Source organism: Herpailurus yagouaroundi, unplaced genomic scaffold (assembly GCF_014898765.1).
Source record: "Herpailurus yagouaroundi ecotype Mexico unplaced genomic scaffold, PumYag 162, whole genome shotgun sequence".
NCBI lineage: Eukaryota > Metazoa > Chordata > Mammalia > Carnivora > Felidae > Herpailurus > Herpailurus yagouaroundi.
In genome coordinates, this window is record NW_024412403.1 from 25,846,341 (window position 1) to 25,860,849 (window position 14,509).

Sequence of the window (14,509 nt, forward strand, 5' to 3'; positions counted from 1 at the left end):
ATTCAGTAGAGTATGACAAATCATGAGAGAGAGAGACAGACAGAGACATAGAGAAACTGTGACAATATTGCCTAACTCAGAAGGAAGACACCAGTGGACATAAGTAAAGGAGTGGACTCAGCAGAAGGATTATAAAAGAGCATGATCTATCAATATTCCATTGTACAGACACTTGCCCTCTTATATTTAGAGTTGGTAATACTGATTCTCCAGAGAATGTTGGGGCACAAGAACCAAGTCAGAGAAGATTAGAGTAGAATGTTTCATATCCTTCTCTGAATTGCAGGTTGCTTTTAATGCTTTTAAAAACCAGTTCCTGAGTGATATAGCTTTGGATGACATTAGCCTAACATATGGGATTTGCAATGTGAGTCTTTATCCAGAACCAACTTTGGTCCCAACTCCTCCACCAGAACTTCCTAGTAAGTAACTATAACATGTATTTTACCAATTAAATCGTTAATATTTTCAGGTAGATCTTCCTTTGACTTTTTAAATTATCTTAGTCTAATATTTTTTCACTGAAAATCTAAGACTTCAAAATATAAGTAAAATGGAAGCTAACAAAATATTACATGTTATGCATACACTCATAAAGAAATCATTTGGTACTTTGTTATGCATCATATTTATAATAATGTTAGTATATTTTTTTAATAATTAAGGTGTTGATTTCCATCCTGTTTCACTAAAATACAAATTAAGGCTGCATTGACCATGTGGCATGGCTGAGAATCTTTGGGGAAAAAAACCTTAAGATTTTCATGGTCTTCTTAAAAAATGATGTTATATCTCAAGAAGAGTTTAGTTAAGCTTGAAACCCACCCAGCCTTTTTCTGGAATAATTTAATAGTAATTATTGGGCCTGGACTTTGACTATACACACCAAGATCACATGAAAGATTTTTATCCTGAAATGATGCCTTCGTAAGGCCCTGCAATGTGCTCCCTTCGAGGGGCCACTACCGTGTTTCAGCTGAGCAGTGACCAGTATTTCCCTTGTCTTATGGATTCTTTTAAGACAAAAAAACAAAATGGAGCCTGTGTCTACCTGTGTTTTTAATACAAATTGGACACATGACATTTCAGAGGACAAAGGGGCATTACTATCCATCTTAGCATGTCAAAGGAGACCATAACTACATACTACTTTCAGACTACAGGATTTGGCAGGAAAAAAAAAAGGTACAATGATAAATTATATAAAACACGTATTGCCTTTATTGAGATGTCTTCACTGCATTGCAGTTTTGATGTAAAAAAAACAAACCAGGGCGCCTGGGTGGCGCAGTCGGTTAAGCGTCCGACTTCAGCCAGGTCACGATCTCGCGGTCCGTGAGTTCGAGCCCCGCGTCGGGCTCTGGGCTGATGGCTCGGAGCCTGGAGCCTGTTTCCGATTCTGTGTCTCCTTCTCTCTCTCTGCCCCTGCCCCGTTCATGCTCTGTCTCTCTCTCTGTCCCAAAAATAAATAAAAACGTTGAAAAAAAAAATTTAAAAAAAACATACCTTTTATCCTTCTTTGGATTATGGTACTTGGAAGCTGAGCTAGCTCTACAACTTTGCTTGTATCAGACCTCATGGATGTTTTTCTTCTGCCATGGATCTGAGCCCACAGACAGCACTTCTTCCATTTCCCATTTCCTTCCAAGTGCACTTGAAACTCTTCCCATAATCACACCATCAAATCAACTTGGAGAACATATCCAAATACAATAGTTTGGGCTATCCAGCACTGTTTAAATTAATTGTTTGACTTCATTGTTGGTAGCCCACACCTTATCTGTCTATAAAACTTATATATAACATTCTTATATAAAACATTCTTATGCAAAAACACCCACCACATTTTAATTATTAAAATTACTACTGGTTTGATAAATAATTCCTATGGATACCAAATATTAGAAACATCCTGCCTTTTTTTTAATGTTTATTTATTTATTTTGAAAGAGAGAGAGAGCAAGGGGGTGGCAGGGAGAGAGAGAGAAAGAGAGACAATCCCAAGCAGGCTCTGCACTGTCAACACAGAGCCTGACAGAGGGTTCGATCCCAGGAACTATGAGATCATAACCTGAGTTGAAATCAATAGTCAGACACTTAACCGACTGAGCCACCTAGGTGCCCCAACATCTTGCTATTTTTATATTTCAATCCTTTAAAAACAATTTTCATAATCCTTTCTGCTGGTGTGTTTCTGTATTCATAGATAAGTGGTCAAGAAGAAAAATTTTCCAGTGAAATTAAGTTTCATAGGCTTGGTATTTTTAAAATAATAGTTTCATCATTATCTGAAATCAAAAATGCAAGATAACTTTTGTTCATAATAGCATACATACAAGTAAAACTTCATTATAATTTCCCACATTAAAACTTTAACTACATAAGCCATTCAGTCCTCATATCTATTCTAGTCAGAAAGAGAAAAAAATAATACTTCAATGTCAAGGAAGCATGATATCCTTGCATATTTTAACAATAGGGATATTATAACGGTAGAATGACCTATCTGATTTTAAAATATAAACTTTAGAATTTTCCCAAAGTGTATTTGTTCCAGTTTCCAAATGGTTCACTTCAGGGCAATATTTAGCACAGCAGAAAATGTTAATTACCATCAAATGCATTCTGAACAATTTCATTCTAATGCCATTTGCAATTGGTTCAGTGAAATTCTTATTTGAGCAGAGCTTTTCTGGTTCCAGATCACTGATTTGTTTAAGCAGGAATAAAAGGAAACCATGGCTGACTGGCTAATAGCCTTTCTTTAGCTCTTATAGAGCATTTAAATAAGAAAATAATCCCAGGCCAGTAGCTGACTAGCAAAATTCCTCCTTTGTTCCTAGGCATCCACATTGTGCCTAGTTTGGAGAATTGTTAAGTTCAGTTTTCGTAAGTACAGGGATTCTTCCATTTTGTGGCTTCAATCACTTGCTGGTGCATTAGGTATACAATTGTTGCCCTCTGACATTAACACAAATAATTTAAGCGTGGGGATTGTATTGAGAACACTTTTAAAAAGTACACATTCCATTAAACAAATATCATGTCAACTTGCAACACAATTTGGGTGATTCGTGACAAGATACCTACTAAATAGAATAAGAATAAACAAAAAGAAATCCACACTTCAGGTCCCTAACTTATTTCTGCGACTGTTAAAACTACTTAAGAAAAAAAATTATAAGCCATAGTTTCAGCTATTTTAATAGTCACTCTTTATTTCCACAATTTTGCTCTATTTGGCCATCATTTAGGCCATTTTCCATGTCCAAAGACCAAATCAAAGTTAATTTGGAAAGTTTCATAGACAGGACGTTATACTTTGAGTTAAATAATCTAACTTAAATTCTTCATTTCTATAGAAATGAATCGGTACCTGTCTACTTGTCTTATAATTATATGAGGCTCATATTCTAGCAGAGCTACTTGCCTTTTATATCATTAGTATGACTTGATATTTAAATCCCTAGCAAATTCCATATTAACTGCACTCACATGCATTCATAGGTCACTAGAATATATGAATGGAATATAAATTTTGAGAAACCAAACACAAAATTTTCATGGGAGACTCCATTTTATATTACAACCTAAATTTTTTAAATGTTATATGTAATAGTGTAAGTCTTGTCTATTACTATGATGATTAAAAGTAATTGCTGACTTTAACATTATTTAAACATCAATGAGAGATACTATTTCTCAAGGTGCATCTATTGTTTTTCCACAAATACCTTTAATTTGAACCTTCTTCTTGTAAGTGAGAGCTGGGCTTTTTTCTTTTTCACCCCACACTGACACATATCTCATGAACGTCAGAGGCTTCAGCATGGATTAAAAATGACATACCTCAAGGAAAATATCTATCCTTGACAACCACTTTGCAAAATACTGCATGCTATTTACATACTGTATGGAGTGAAAATCCCTGCTGGCATAGTAAGGAATTAATCAGAATACAAATCTTTGAGAGAACAGCTTCAAGAAAAAGAAAAATGAAAAAATTTAACAACTGTAAATGAATAGAGTTCCCTGTACCAGACAATTTAACTCTTTAGTCTCTGGGTGGAGAGAGTTTATCTAATGACACAGTATGACTGTCATACCCAAAAGTATGTTTTATGAGTCTTCAGCCCCTCTATTAAGAAGCTATGTCTTTACTATAGCAACACAACTCTTAAAATACATTGTGTCTTCATATTTAGAATGGCTGAAAGTGCTTTTTCCAATTCCTTACTATCATATGTATACAGAGTCACTGACATATCATATCAGGCCAAGGGTCAGAGATATCTTACTACTGAGTTATTAGATATGAAATTATATGTGAGATGAATCTCAAAAAAGGGATTTTTAAGTATTTCAGAATAATGAATTTCTAAGACTTCTATTTAGTGGAGAAATGCTAAGTGAACTGTCTGCCTTGACAGGCTTCACAATTACGCTTGACAACATTTTAGTTCTAGTTGTGTATTTATTAAAGTCCTACCTACTCATCTATATCTAATATAATGTACTGTTGTGTTCAGTTATGTGAAAATTCAATCCCTTCTCCAAAATGTCAGCTTTTTACTCCGTTAGAAGAATACATTTTGAGATTTTCCTATTCCTTGAAAAGAAAATATGAATGACGGTTTAAAATCAACAACAACAAAACAAAAACAAATCCACTGGCCATGTCTAAATCTGTGAAATGGAAAGAACTGGTTTTCCCCAATCTGCAATCTGCAATGTTAGTTTTGCCCCTGCAATTATACCTCCCCCTTTCCCATTAGTTTCACAGAGGATTTATGGGAGATTTTCATGGCACTAAGAATTATTAAAATTAAATGAGTTGTATGTTAGTGGGGTTGGAGGGATTGCCATAGATCCTTCTTCAGAAATCTTTACTGGACAATTAATCACATAATCAAGGAGAGTATTAGCCTCAGAGATGGGAGCATACAATCCTCTTGCCTTTCCTTCCTCCTGCCCAGTGGAGAACCTGCTCTTTTTCCCCATTATCACTCTTTCTTTGGTTTAAGTATTTTCTTCAACAACCTATGTACAGTACTTTCTTTCTTCTAGATCTATCCATCATTGACCTTACTTGTTAGTACTTTCATCTATGTTCCTTTCTACCCTCCTTTTTTCTGTCTATACCCAACAAGTTTTATGTCACCTACCATCAAGTGGCACTTACTGAGACACAGTCAAACCCTGTCTATAGCTTAGACCAGACAGTGGAAATAATGCAGGGTTTAATCAACTTAATCAGAAGACATATTGAGGGATGAGCTTGAGATGAACTGAACTGAAGTCTTGACTTTGACACTAAATGGAAGTGTACAGTATTAGCAAGTAACTGAATATCTCCAATGCTTTTATTTCCACTTAAAATTGAAATAATAAAAGTAATTACCTACCCCACAAGTATGTATTGGAAATCAGTACTGAATATGCCAGGTAATGTGTAGGCACTTTTCATAATTATGTCTAATTTTTATAAACAACCCTGAAAATATCTAATATATATCTATTTTATGTATGAGAAAACCAACTCTCAAAAAGACAAGAAGCTAACTCAGGGCAAAAATTTAATCCACCAGCTCCAGCACATCTTCCTTTTATACATCATGTTCTCTCCCAGATGAGACGATGTGCATGGAAACAATGTGCAAATGATAACGTTTTATAAGAGATTATATTACTCTTGCTAAGCTGATCCGGATCTGGCCCAGCCTGCCCAGGAGAGTGTGTAAGGTAGACCAGGCTCCACACCTTACAAAACAGAATGGGATGGCAACACTACTACTGGGCCACAGCAAGTGCCCCTCTCCGCCCAGTCGTATACATCATGCCACGCAAACCTAAGAGGCTCATTGCATGCAAATTTGGAAGAAGCACATGAATTGTAAAGATCTACATAAATGAGATAGATAACATATAAAAGAGGAACCAGGGAGCCTGAGTGGCTCAGTCGGTTACGTGTCTGACTCTAGATTTCAGCTTAGGTCATGGTCTCATGCTTCCTGACATTGAGCCCTGCTTCAGGCTCCATGCTGACAGTTCAGAGTCTGCTTGCAATTCTCTCTCTTCCTCTCTTTTTCCCCCTGCCCCATGTGCACTCTCTCTCGTTCTCAAAAATAAATAAAATAAATTTTAAAAAATAAAACAGAAATAAAAGAGGGACCAAAGAAGAGGGTATGACTGAAGGCACTGCTGTAGATATAGAGACATTTAATTATCCCTCCTATTATCTGATTTTTATCTTATTGGGAGTAAATAACTTCAGTATCATCTGCCTTTAATAACAGTAAAAATATATACTTAATCTCAGTTTCCTATATCCTTAGAATTAGGTTACTTTTATCCTCTTGATTTGATTTTATTTTTTTTATTTTTTTTTCAACGTTTATTTATTTTTGGGATAGAGAGACACAGAGCATGAACGGGGGAGGGCCAGAGAGAGGGAGACACAGAATTGGAAACAGGCTCCAGGCTCTGAGCCATCAGCCCAGAGCCCGACGCGGGGCTTGAACTCACGGACCGCGAGATCGTGACCTGGCTGAAGTCGGACGCTTAACCGACTGCGCCACCCAGGCGCCCCTATCCTCTTGATTTTAAATGTAACATGCTAATAAAAATAAGATAGAATAAGGATACTTAAACTAGCTGGTAAAAGTTTATATTACTCTAGAATTTTCTTCCTAAGCAGGAGGATAAATTTAAAATAGGTTAAGAATTTCACAAAGTTAATATGCCTACTTAAATCATCTTAGTTTTCACAAGGATACCTGTGCTCTATTTTTTCTAGTAAGTGTTTCCTCAACTTGACTCCTAGACAATGTTAAGTACAGATCAGTCTAGGCCAATTATTTAGCAAGTGAAGTTTCAGTTTGTCTCCCGTTCTTGACAGTAAAACAACTCAGTATACAGAACAGTGAGGCTTCCTCTCTACTGAAAAGAAGAAAGCTAGATAGAAAGAAAGAAAGAAAGAAAGAAAGAAAGAAAGAAAGAAAGAAAGAAAAAATAGTAGAAAAACATAAGAAAGAAAAACGTAAGAAATGGCCAAATGAGTCATTTACTAGCCCTTCTCAGAAGGGCAGATATAAGATCTGTTCTATTATAAATATTCTTTTTTTTTTCTATAGCAAGGAGTATCTGATACCTTATTTCATGAAGCCTATTTATAAAAGATGCTCAGAAAAATTATTCCTTACCCAAATAATTTTGGGAAATGCTGCATACTATTATGCCTTCTTGGAGATTCATAAATAACATAAGAATATTTAATGTTTTGAGAAGTTCTTCAGTAAGGAGACCAGTTTACCTGTAGTTTTTCATTACTTAAGTTGCAAGCTTTTCTTTTATACACACTATGCATTTTACCTGTCAAAATCAGTATTCCAAGAAATATAATTGGAAATTTGCTAAGATATAATATTATTTCTCTGAAATAAGCATTGTGTTACTAATGATTTTTTGTTATTTCCTTTTCAGCGGACTGTGGAGGACCTTTTGAACTGTGGGAGCCAAATACAACATTCACTTCCACGAACTTTCCAAACAGCTACCCTAATAAGGCTTTTTGTGAGTTGTTTATTTTCCCAAGCCATGAGAAACAGAGGTGTGTGTGTGTGTGTGTGTGTGTGTGTGTGTGTATATATATATATATATATATATATATATATATATATCAAGGCTAGATTCCCACCTTGACACAGCAAAGTGGATTAGAAATTTTCCAAACCTGACTATAACTATCACATCTATAATATTGCATAATATAATGATAACAACAATAACAATAATGATTACTAACTTACTTAGCATTTATTTCATGCCAGGCACTGTGCTAGTGCTTAATATACTGTTTCAGTCAATTCTTACAATAATTCTTTGAAGCAGGTGTTATTATTATAATTCTAAAATTTAAAAATTTAATAAAACCAGTAAGTAGAAGTACCTTACTCCAGATACTGTTCTCTTAATCACTCATCTTGATTATACATACAATGTCTATATTATATATAACAAGTTTGCAATTTCATAGAATAAAGTCAGCGAAAGTGCAAAAAGTAAAGGGCCAACTGTGACATCCACACCTTTTGTAAATATAGACCAGTGTCAATAAAGCAGGCAGCTAGAGTCAGATAGCTAGTTTCTCAGTATAAAAGATGAAATAATGAGGATTCACTAGAAAATCATTAAGTGTAGAGGGAAGAATAGTTTGCTAAAACTGAACAGAGCCTATATCTAGGTCAATATTTCTAAGTAGAGTAGCTCATTCAAACTGCATAGAAATTATGTTAAAGATGCCAATTCCCCAGCCCATCCTACAAATATTCCACTTCAGTAGGCCTGGGAAACAGATATGTTCCTCACATGGCCGCATCGAAGATAGCAACACCAATCTAAATGGGAAAATCTACCAGTAAAAGAAATGCTCTAATGACAGTGAAAAATGTGTTGTTAGAAAATGTCAGCTTTTCTTCCTTGAAATGACCCAGAGATAAGTAAATATCACTTTCATAGGAGAATAAAGTCACTATTCCAGGGGCTTATCTGATCCAAAAAAATAAACAACCATGAATCTAATTTGACTTGTAGGGGGAACCAGAGATTATCATCTCTACTCCACATTGAAGACATCTTTTAAACATATCATTTGTACAAAGGAATGGTCCAAAATTTCTGAAACATCAGTGGAATATTAAAAGAACAATTTGAATAAATTTATTAAATTTGTTGATTTATTAAATAAATATTATTGGGCACTTTGTTAGGCACTGAAATGAGAAAAGAAGAAACAAACATGACACGGTCTAAATGAAGATATAGATAAATCATCAGGCTTTACAAAATACCCAAGGTAGTGTAACAATAAAAGGAAAGGCAGGGTGCTGTGGAGGGACATGATATTTACCTAATATATGAAAGTTCAGAGAAATTTGAAATTCTCAAGGGAGTAAAGCTTTTGAGGGAAATCAAAAGAAGTGTGTTCTAAACTGTGTTGTCATGTTTTACTTTTAAGGTATTTGGAATTTAAATGCACAAAAGGGAAAGAATATACAACTTCATTTTCAAGAATTTGACTTAGAAAATATTGCAGACGTAGTGGAAATCAGAGATGGTAGAGGAGATGATTCTTTGCTCTTAGGTAAGTCTGCAATTTAAGTATTGTGAAGGTTGTATGGCTCAAGATGTTGGAATGATAGAGAAAGCATTTCCCAATAAAAATAATCAGTCTTTTACAACAAGCAAAATGACATTACAACAGCAGAGTAACATGTCAAATTTTATGTGGAGCTTCCAAAATGAAAGTGTTTGCAATAATGAGAGAGTAATATTCTTCTTGAGCATCCTTGGCAAACCAGAATTAATATTTTTGCATGAGTAGTTTCTACCAGCTATATTAATTCACTACAGTGAGCATTATACCTTGGAGACTAAGAGCTAAAAACATGCATTACTCAGTTTAATATGCATTATGTATACATCATATTTCCAAAAGTAGCTATTAAATCCAGTTTTGTTTCACTTCAAACTAAAGGAACAAATTGTGTTTTTTATGCAAAAATGTTTTATGATTTTTTATTTACATTTCATTATTACTCTGATTGTGTCTCTAGTACCAGCTGCTTCTATATAAGTATCTGAAAATGATTCGAATATTGATCAAAGTTGATTTTTCCCTAACTTCTATTGATTACTATTTTTTTTAATAAACATGGGAGAAAGTGTACTATTCTAGAGGAATTCTGGTACATAGGTCATAAAATATATGGTAACATAATAAAAATCTATCAGTCAAATGTGATAGCTATTATCTGACTTAACTACTACCAATATTTTAAGAAAGTGTCTCTTGATAAATGATATATTAAATTATGAAAATGCTTATAGAGTCAACTGGAATGCATGAAACAACACACTTCACAAGTAAAAGTGTTTTATCTAACTGTGCTTTGGACTCATATTTATCATTTCCTACAAAGTCTGACCAGGTAACTATGCAATCAGGGTGCAATCACATGAACACTGCAACCAACGGAGAAGACCAGAGGGAACTTTCTCTACAGTAAAGGTGCAGGGTGGTGGGGAGGGTTCCCAGCAATACTAATCCATTGCTGCTTACACAGGGTTCTTCAGCAAAATCTCACAAAGTTCTAACGTACAGGCTTCCTAGAAGATTTTGAGAGCCACACAAAGAACGTATCAACAATGAAAATCTCTGTGGGGCTGGGAGGCTAGTGCTAATAAGAACTGAGGAACTTCAAATTTGATTTTTATATACATAGTTATGAACACATTTTGAGTTATTTTCCCATGTTTAGGTTATATTGCCCCTCTAATGAAAATTTCAATGTTCTTATGATCTAAGAAAAATTATTTTTTGTCATTTCACCTCTTAATATTTACATTAATTATTGGAAGGTAAATAAGAATTCCAGAGGATCCCAGAATCATAATTTTCAAAATTTTAGGCAAGAAGCTGTTTTGAAACAATCACTTTAGGGGATTCTAATACATAAAATATCTAATAATATGAACGTATTTTTAATTAGCTTAAGTCTTTATTGTGTAGTAGAGAGTATTTCATTATTTGTGAAACCCCCATAGCCCAGGGGTTAGTGGGAAACATTTTGAAAACATAACTTAGGTTTATATTATCTGTCTCTAATTAATCCAATCCTTCAGCTTAGTTTAATGATTCAACTCACACACACAAAAGAAAACCAAATAAATTTGGACAAAAATTTACTAAGGGAAGCTATAATCTCCACTATTTTCTAAAGGTCTTTAAAACAGACATATAATCACTTCTTCTGGGATAACATGAGCTTTGAATAGTAGTGGTGCTAAGCCAGATAATATAAATAATTCATCATTAAATTATAGAGCCACAGCAATAGTGGAAAAGATCAATAGAGAAGTTGGCTTTCCTAGAAGCAGCGTCCAAAATCTAAAAAAAAGCATAGTTATTTATATGTGGTCGCTTCCCAAGCAAGCTACGCTGCATGTAGCATACATCTAGAAGGTGGAACTGACAGAAACGAGTCTATTTTCTTCTAGATTCAAAGAATCCCCTCAATAATTATCTTGTTTTCATTTGGAGCAGCTGTATACACAGGGCCTGGTCCAGTAAAGGATGTGTTCTCAACCACCAGTAGAATGACTGTGCTTTTCATCACTGACGATCTGTTGGCAAAAGGGGGATTTAAAGCAAACTTCACTACTGGCTACTACCTGGGGATTCCAGGTATGTGCACTTAGGGTTACATGTTGAATTGTAACTTTTGGAGCAAAACGATACAACCAGACAGTATTTTGAAGCCTAAATACGACTTCATTGTTTGCATTCAAATACATTCATCTGTCTTCATTTTATCAGAGATTTTCTTCCTACCTTTACATCTGTATAACTGCTGCTTAAGTCGGTTCAAAGAAAGAATCCATATTTTCAGCAGACCTACTTGTTCTTCTCTGGGGTGTAGAGTCGTGAATTTTGTTCACTGAAGAGGGCCATTTTAAATGTTAAAAGCAGGGTACTTGGGACTATGAGGAAGGAGGATTATCTGTCATGTCATTTGCCAAAAGCATTTTCAGAGAACAGCGGGGAGTCAGGCAAGTGAGCTGTTTGGATTCCAACAACATCCAATTAAAAAATTAACATCACTAACTTCTTAAAGACAAACCAGTGTAAAGCTGCTGCCGTGAAGGATGAAGGAATTTGATGCTGATATTACTGGCATGTATAATCTTCTAATCCTGCATTTTTTATTAGACCATAATATAATCAGCAGGCCAAAACAAAATTGCCTGCCTGCTTATCATGTATCTGTATCTCTATAAGCACAGACAGAGGATATGGTATATCTCTTTGCATTTGACAATTTATAGTGAATTTGTGATCACTTGCTGCTCCCCTTGGAGTGTGATTTTTCTTATACCCCCGCCCACAACTCTGTGGTCCTCTCCAAGGAGATAATATGTCAGAAAGACAGAATATATGTCATTTCCTTTATCTATGTTTCCTTTCCATAGGAGATTGTGGTTAGTTTGTCTTTGACCATAATGTCTAGAAAAGAGGTAGGGGTCAAGGCACTGATCCTCATCTGGCTTGTTATCTAATCTCAGATCCAGCTGTGCAAATATCTGTTCCTCCACTTACAACTGGCCTAAACCTTTGACTGCATCTCTGAAAGTTGAATGCTTTCAGATTTACTGCAAAGTTGATCTGTATCTGGTCTACCAACCTGCCATGAAAATAAGCCGCATCAATTATTAGCCAACCTACTTAGGTAGGAGTGAGTGGTAGCCCAATCAACTGACCTGCCCTTCTGGATTTTGTGACTGGTTTTAGACACAGCGACTTGTGACTTGTAAGCAACAGTGACATGCATCAATCAAATCAAATCAAACAGTGACATGCATATTCAATTAGTGAATTGAATATTTGCTGTGCGATTTGAATATTTTCAACCTATGATAAATATGTAATATAAAACGATGGGAATAAAGACTTTGAGACCTACTGAAAATTAGATTTTTATCTTAAAATACAGTCCATGACAAAGGAGAAAATGGAGAAAATGACAGGATTGAAATTATTTTTATTTTATAAATTAAGACCTTTTTAAAGTCATACTTATAATTATTTTTCAGAGGAGTAAAAAAGAAAATATAGTGACATGAAGATAGCAATAGATATTATATATTTATGTAAGTATACATTTATAAATATATATTTCTATGACAAATATATTTGTATGATATATACATACATATAATAAGGAACTAACTTAGTAAAGAATCATATCACTGGAAAATATTAATCAAGGCAATTTTGAGACTAGCATTTTGTCTTATTTTTTGTTTGTTTAGCTTCAGATTTTTATTTAAATTCCAATGATTTATTTATTTAAAATACAACATAATATTAGTTTCAGATGTAGAATTTAGTAATTCCTCACTTACGTACAACACATGGTACTCATCACAAGTGCCCTCCTTATTCCCTATCACTTATTTAACCCATCCCCCCACTCACCTCCCCTCCAGCAATCCTTAGCTTGTTTTCTATAGTTAAGAGTCCGTTTTATGCTTTGCCTCTCTCTCTCTTTTTTCCCCCATGTTCATTTGTTTTGTTTCTTAACTTCCATATATGAGTGAAATCATATAGTATTTGTCTTTCTCTGATTGAATTATTTCACTTAACACAATAGTCTCTAGCTCCATCCACATCACTGCAAATGGCAAGATTTCATTCTTTTTTATAGCTGAGTAACATTCCAGTGTGTGTGTGTGTGTGTGTGTGTGTGTGTGTGTGTGTACCACATCCTCTTTATCCATTCATCAATCAATGGACATGTGTGTCCAATGTTTATAGCAGCATTATCAACAGTAGCCAAATTATGAAAAGAGACCATCATTTTGAATTAAGCTACTAATTCTGTTCTCTGATAATTCTGTTGTTACTGATTTTACTATGGTAACTATATTTGTCTGCCAGTATTTTATTCCAGTTTTTTTCTGTTTGTGAGTGAACCTAATATTTTAATTTAATCCAACATTTGATTTAACTTAGGTTAATAGTTTGACTTTCTGATGATACTTTTAAAGTGTAGATGAATAATGGACATGGATAAGGAAATTTTGGTATATAATATTTTGTCCTTCTAAGGTAAAAAAGACTTTGAACGTGTATTATTGATAAAACCTAATTGGTTCTTACTGTTAATAGAAAGCAAATGATATAATAAAGAACTTTAGCTAATAGTAGAAGACACAAAATGGTTTCAACATTATTTTTATACCTAAAATTATGACTTGTAATTTTTTACAAAATATTAATATTTAATTTTAGCTCCTAATATCTTGATGAACACTGCCCCCCAAAAATGATATTACAAATTAGTTGCCCCTTAAGATATTTGGAAAACCATGGCTATTTGAGGCAGAGCAATTTCCTGTTTAAACTCTAGCACAACCAAATTCTTTTTTCTGGTTTGATTAGAAGTCTTTGTTAATGGTGTAAAAGGCACAGTTTTTTGGTTGCTTGCATACTAATTCAAATACTCTAGCACCAAAATATCCACATTTCCACAAATAATTGCTGCACAAAAGCGTGATCAAGAATACAAAAACAGGGGTGCCTGGGTGACTCAGTGAGTTAAGCGTCTGACTTCAGCTGAGGTAATAATCTTGTGGTTTGGTCAGGCTCTGTACTGACAGCTCAGAGCCTGGAGCCTGCTTTAGGTTTCTGTGTCTCCCCCTCTCTCTGTCTCTCTTTCTCTCTCTCTCTCTCTCTCTCTCTCTCTCTCTCTCTCTCTCAAAAACAAACATAATTTTTTTAAATAAAAAGGAATGCAAAAACAATATATAAAAAGTTGGAAAGATGTGAAAGTCTAGAATGAGGATGCAGGAAAAAACACCAAGCTACAATTTAAAAATAATGAAAATTCCCCAAAGGGAAAGAACCAGTTGAAACTAACAGGGGAAGCTATAAAGGGGAAAAAAAACT

General features: G+C 34.5%; 1 protein-coding gene across 1 annotated transcript in view; it reads left to right on the plus strand.

The window, feature by feature from the left end:
• The window catches only part of TMPRSS15 (transmembrane serine protease 15), a 121,780-nt gene that overhangs the window by 59,896 nt on the left and 47,375 nt on the right, over nt 1–14,509 (plus strand). Inside the window, exons 12-15 of the mRNA XM_040485015.1 lie at nt 287–422; nt 7,483–7,572; nt 9,017–9,142; nt 11,105–11,245. Of these exons, the coding sequence (XP_040340949.1) occupies nt 287–422; nt 7,483–7,572; nt 9,017–9,142; nt 11,105–11,245 (493 nt within the window). The remainder of the gene's footprint in view (nt 1–286; nt 423–7,482; nt 7,573–9,016; nt 9,143–11,104; nt 11,246–14,509) is intronic.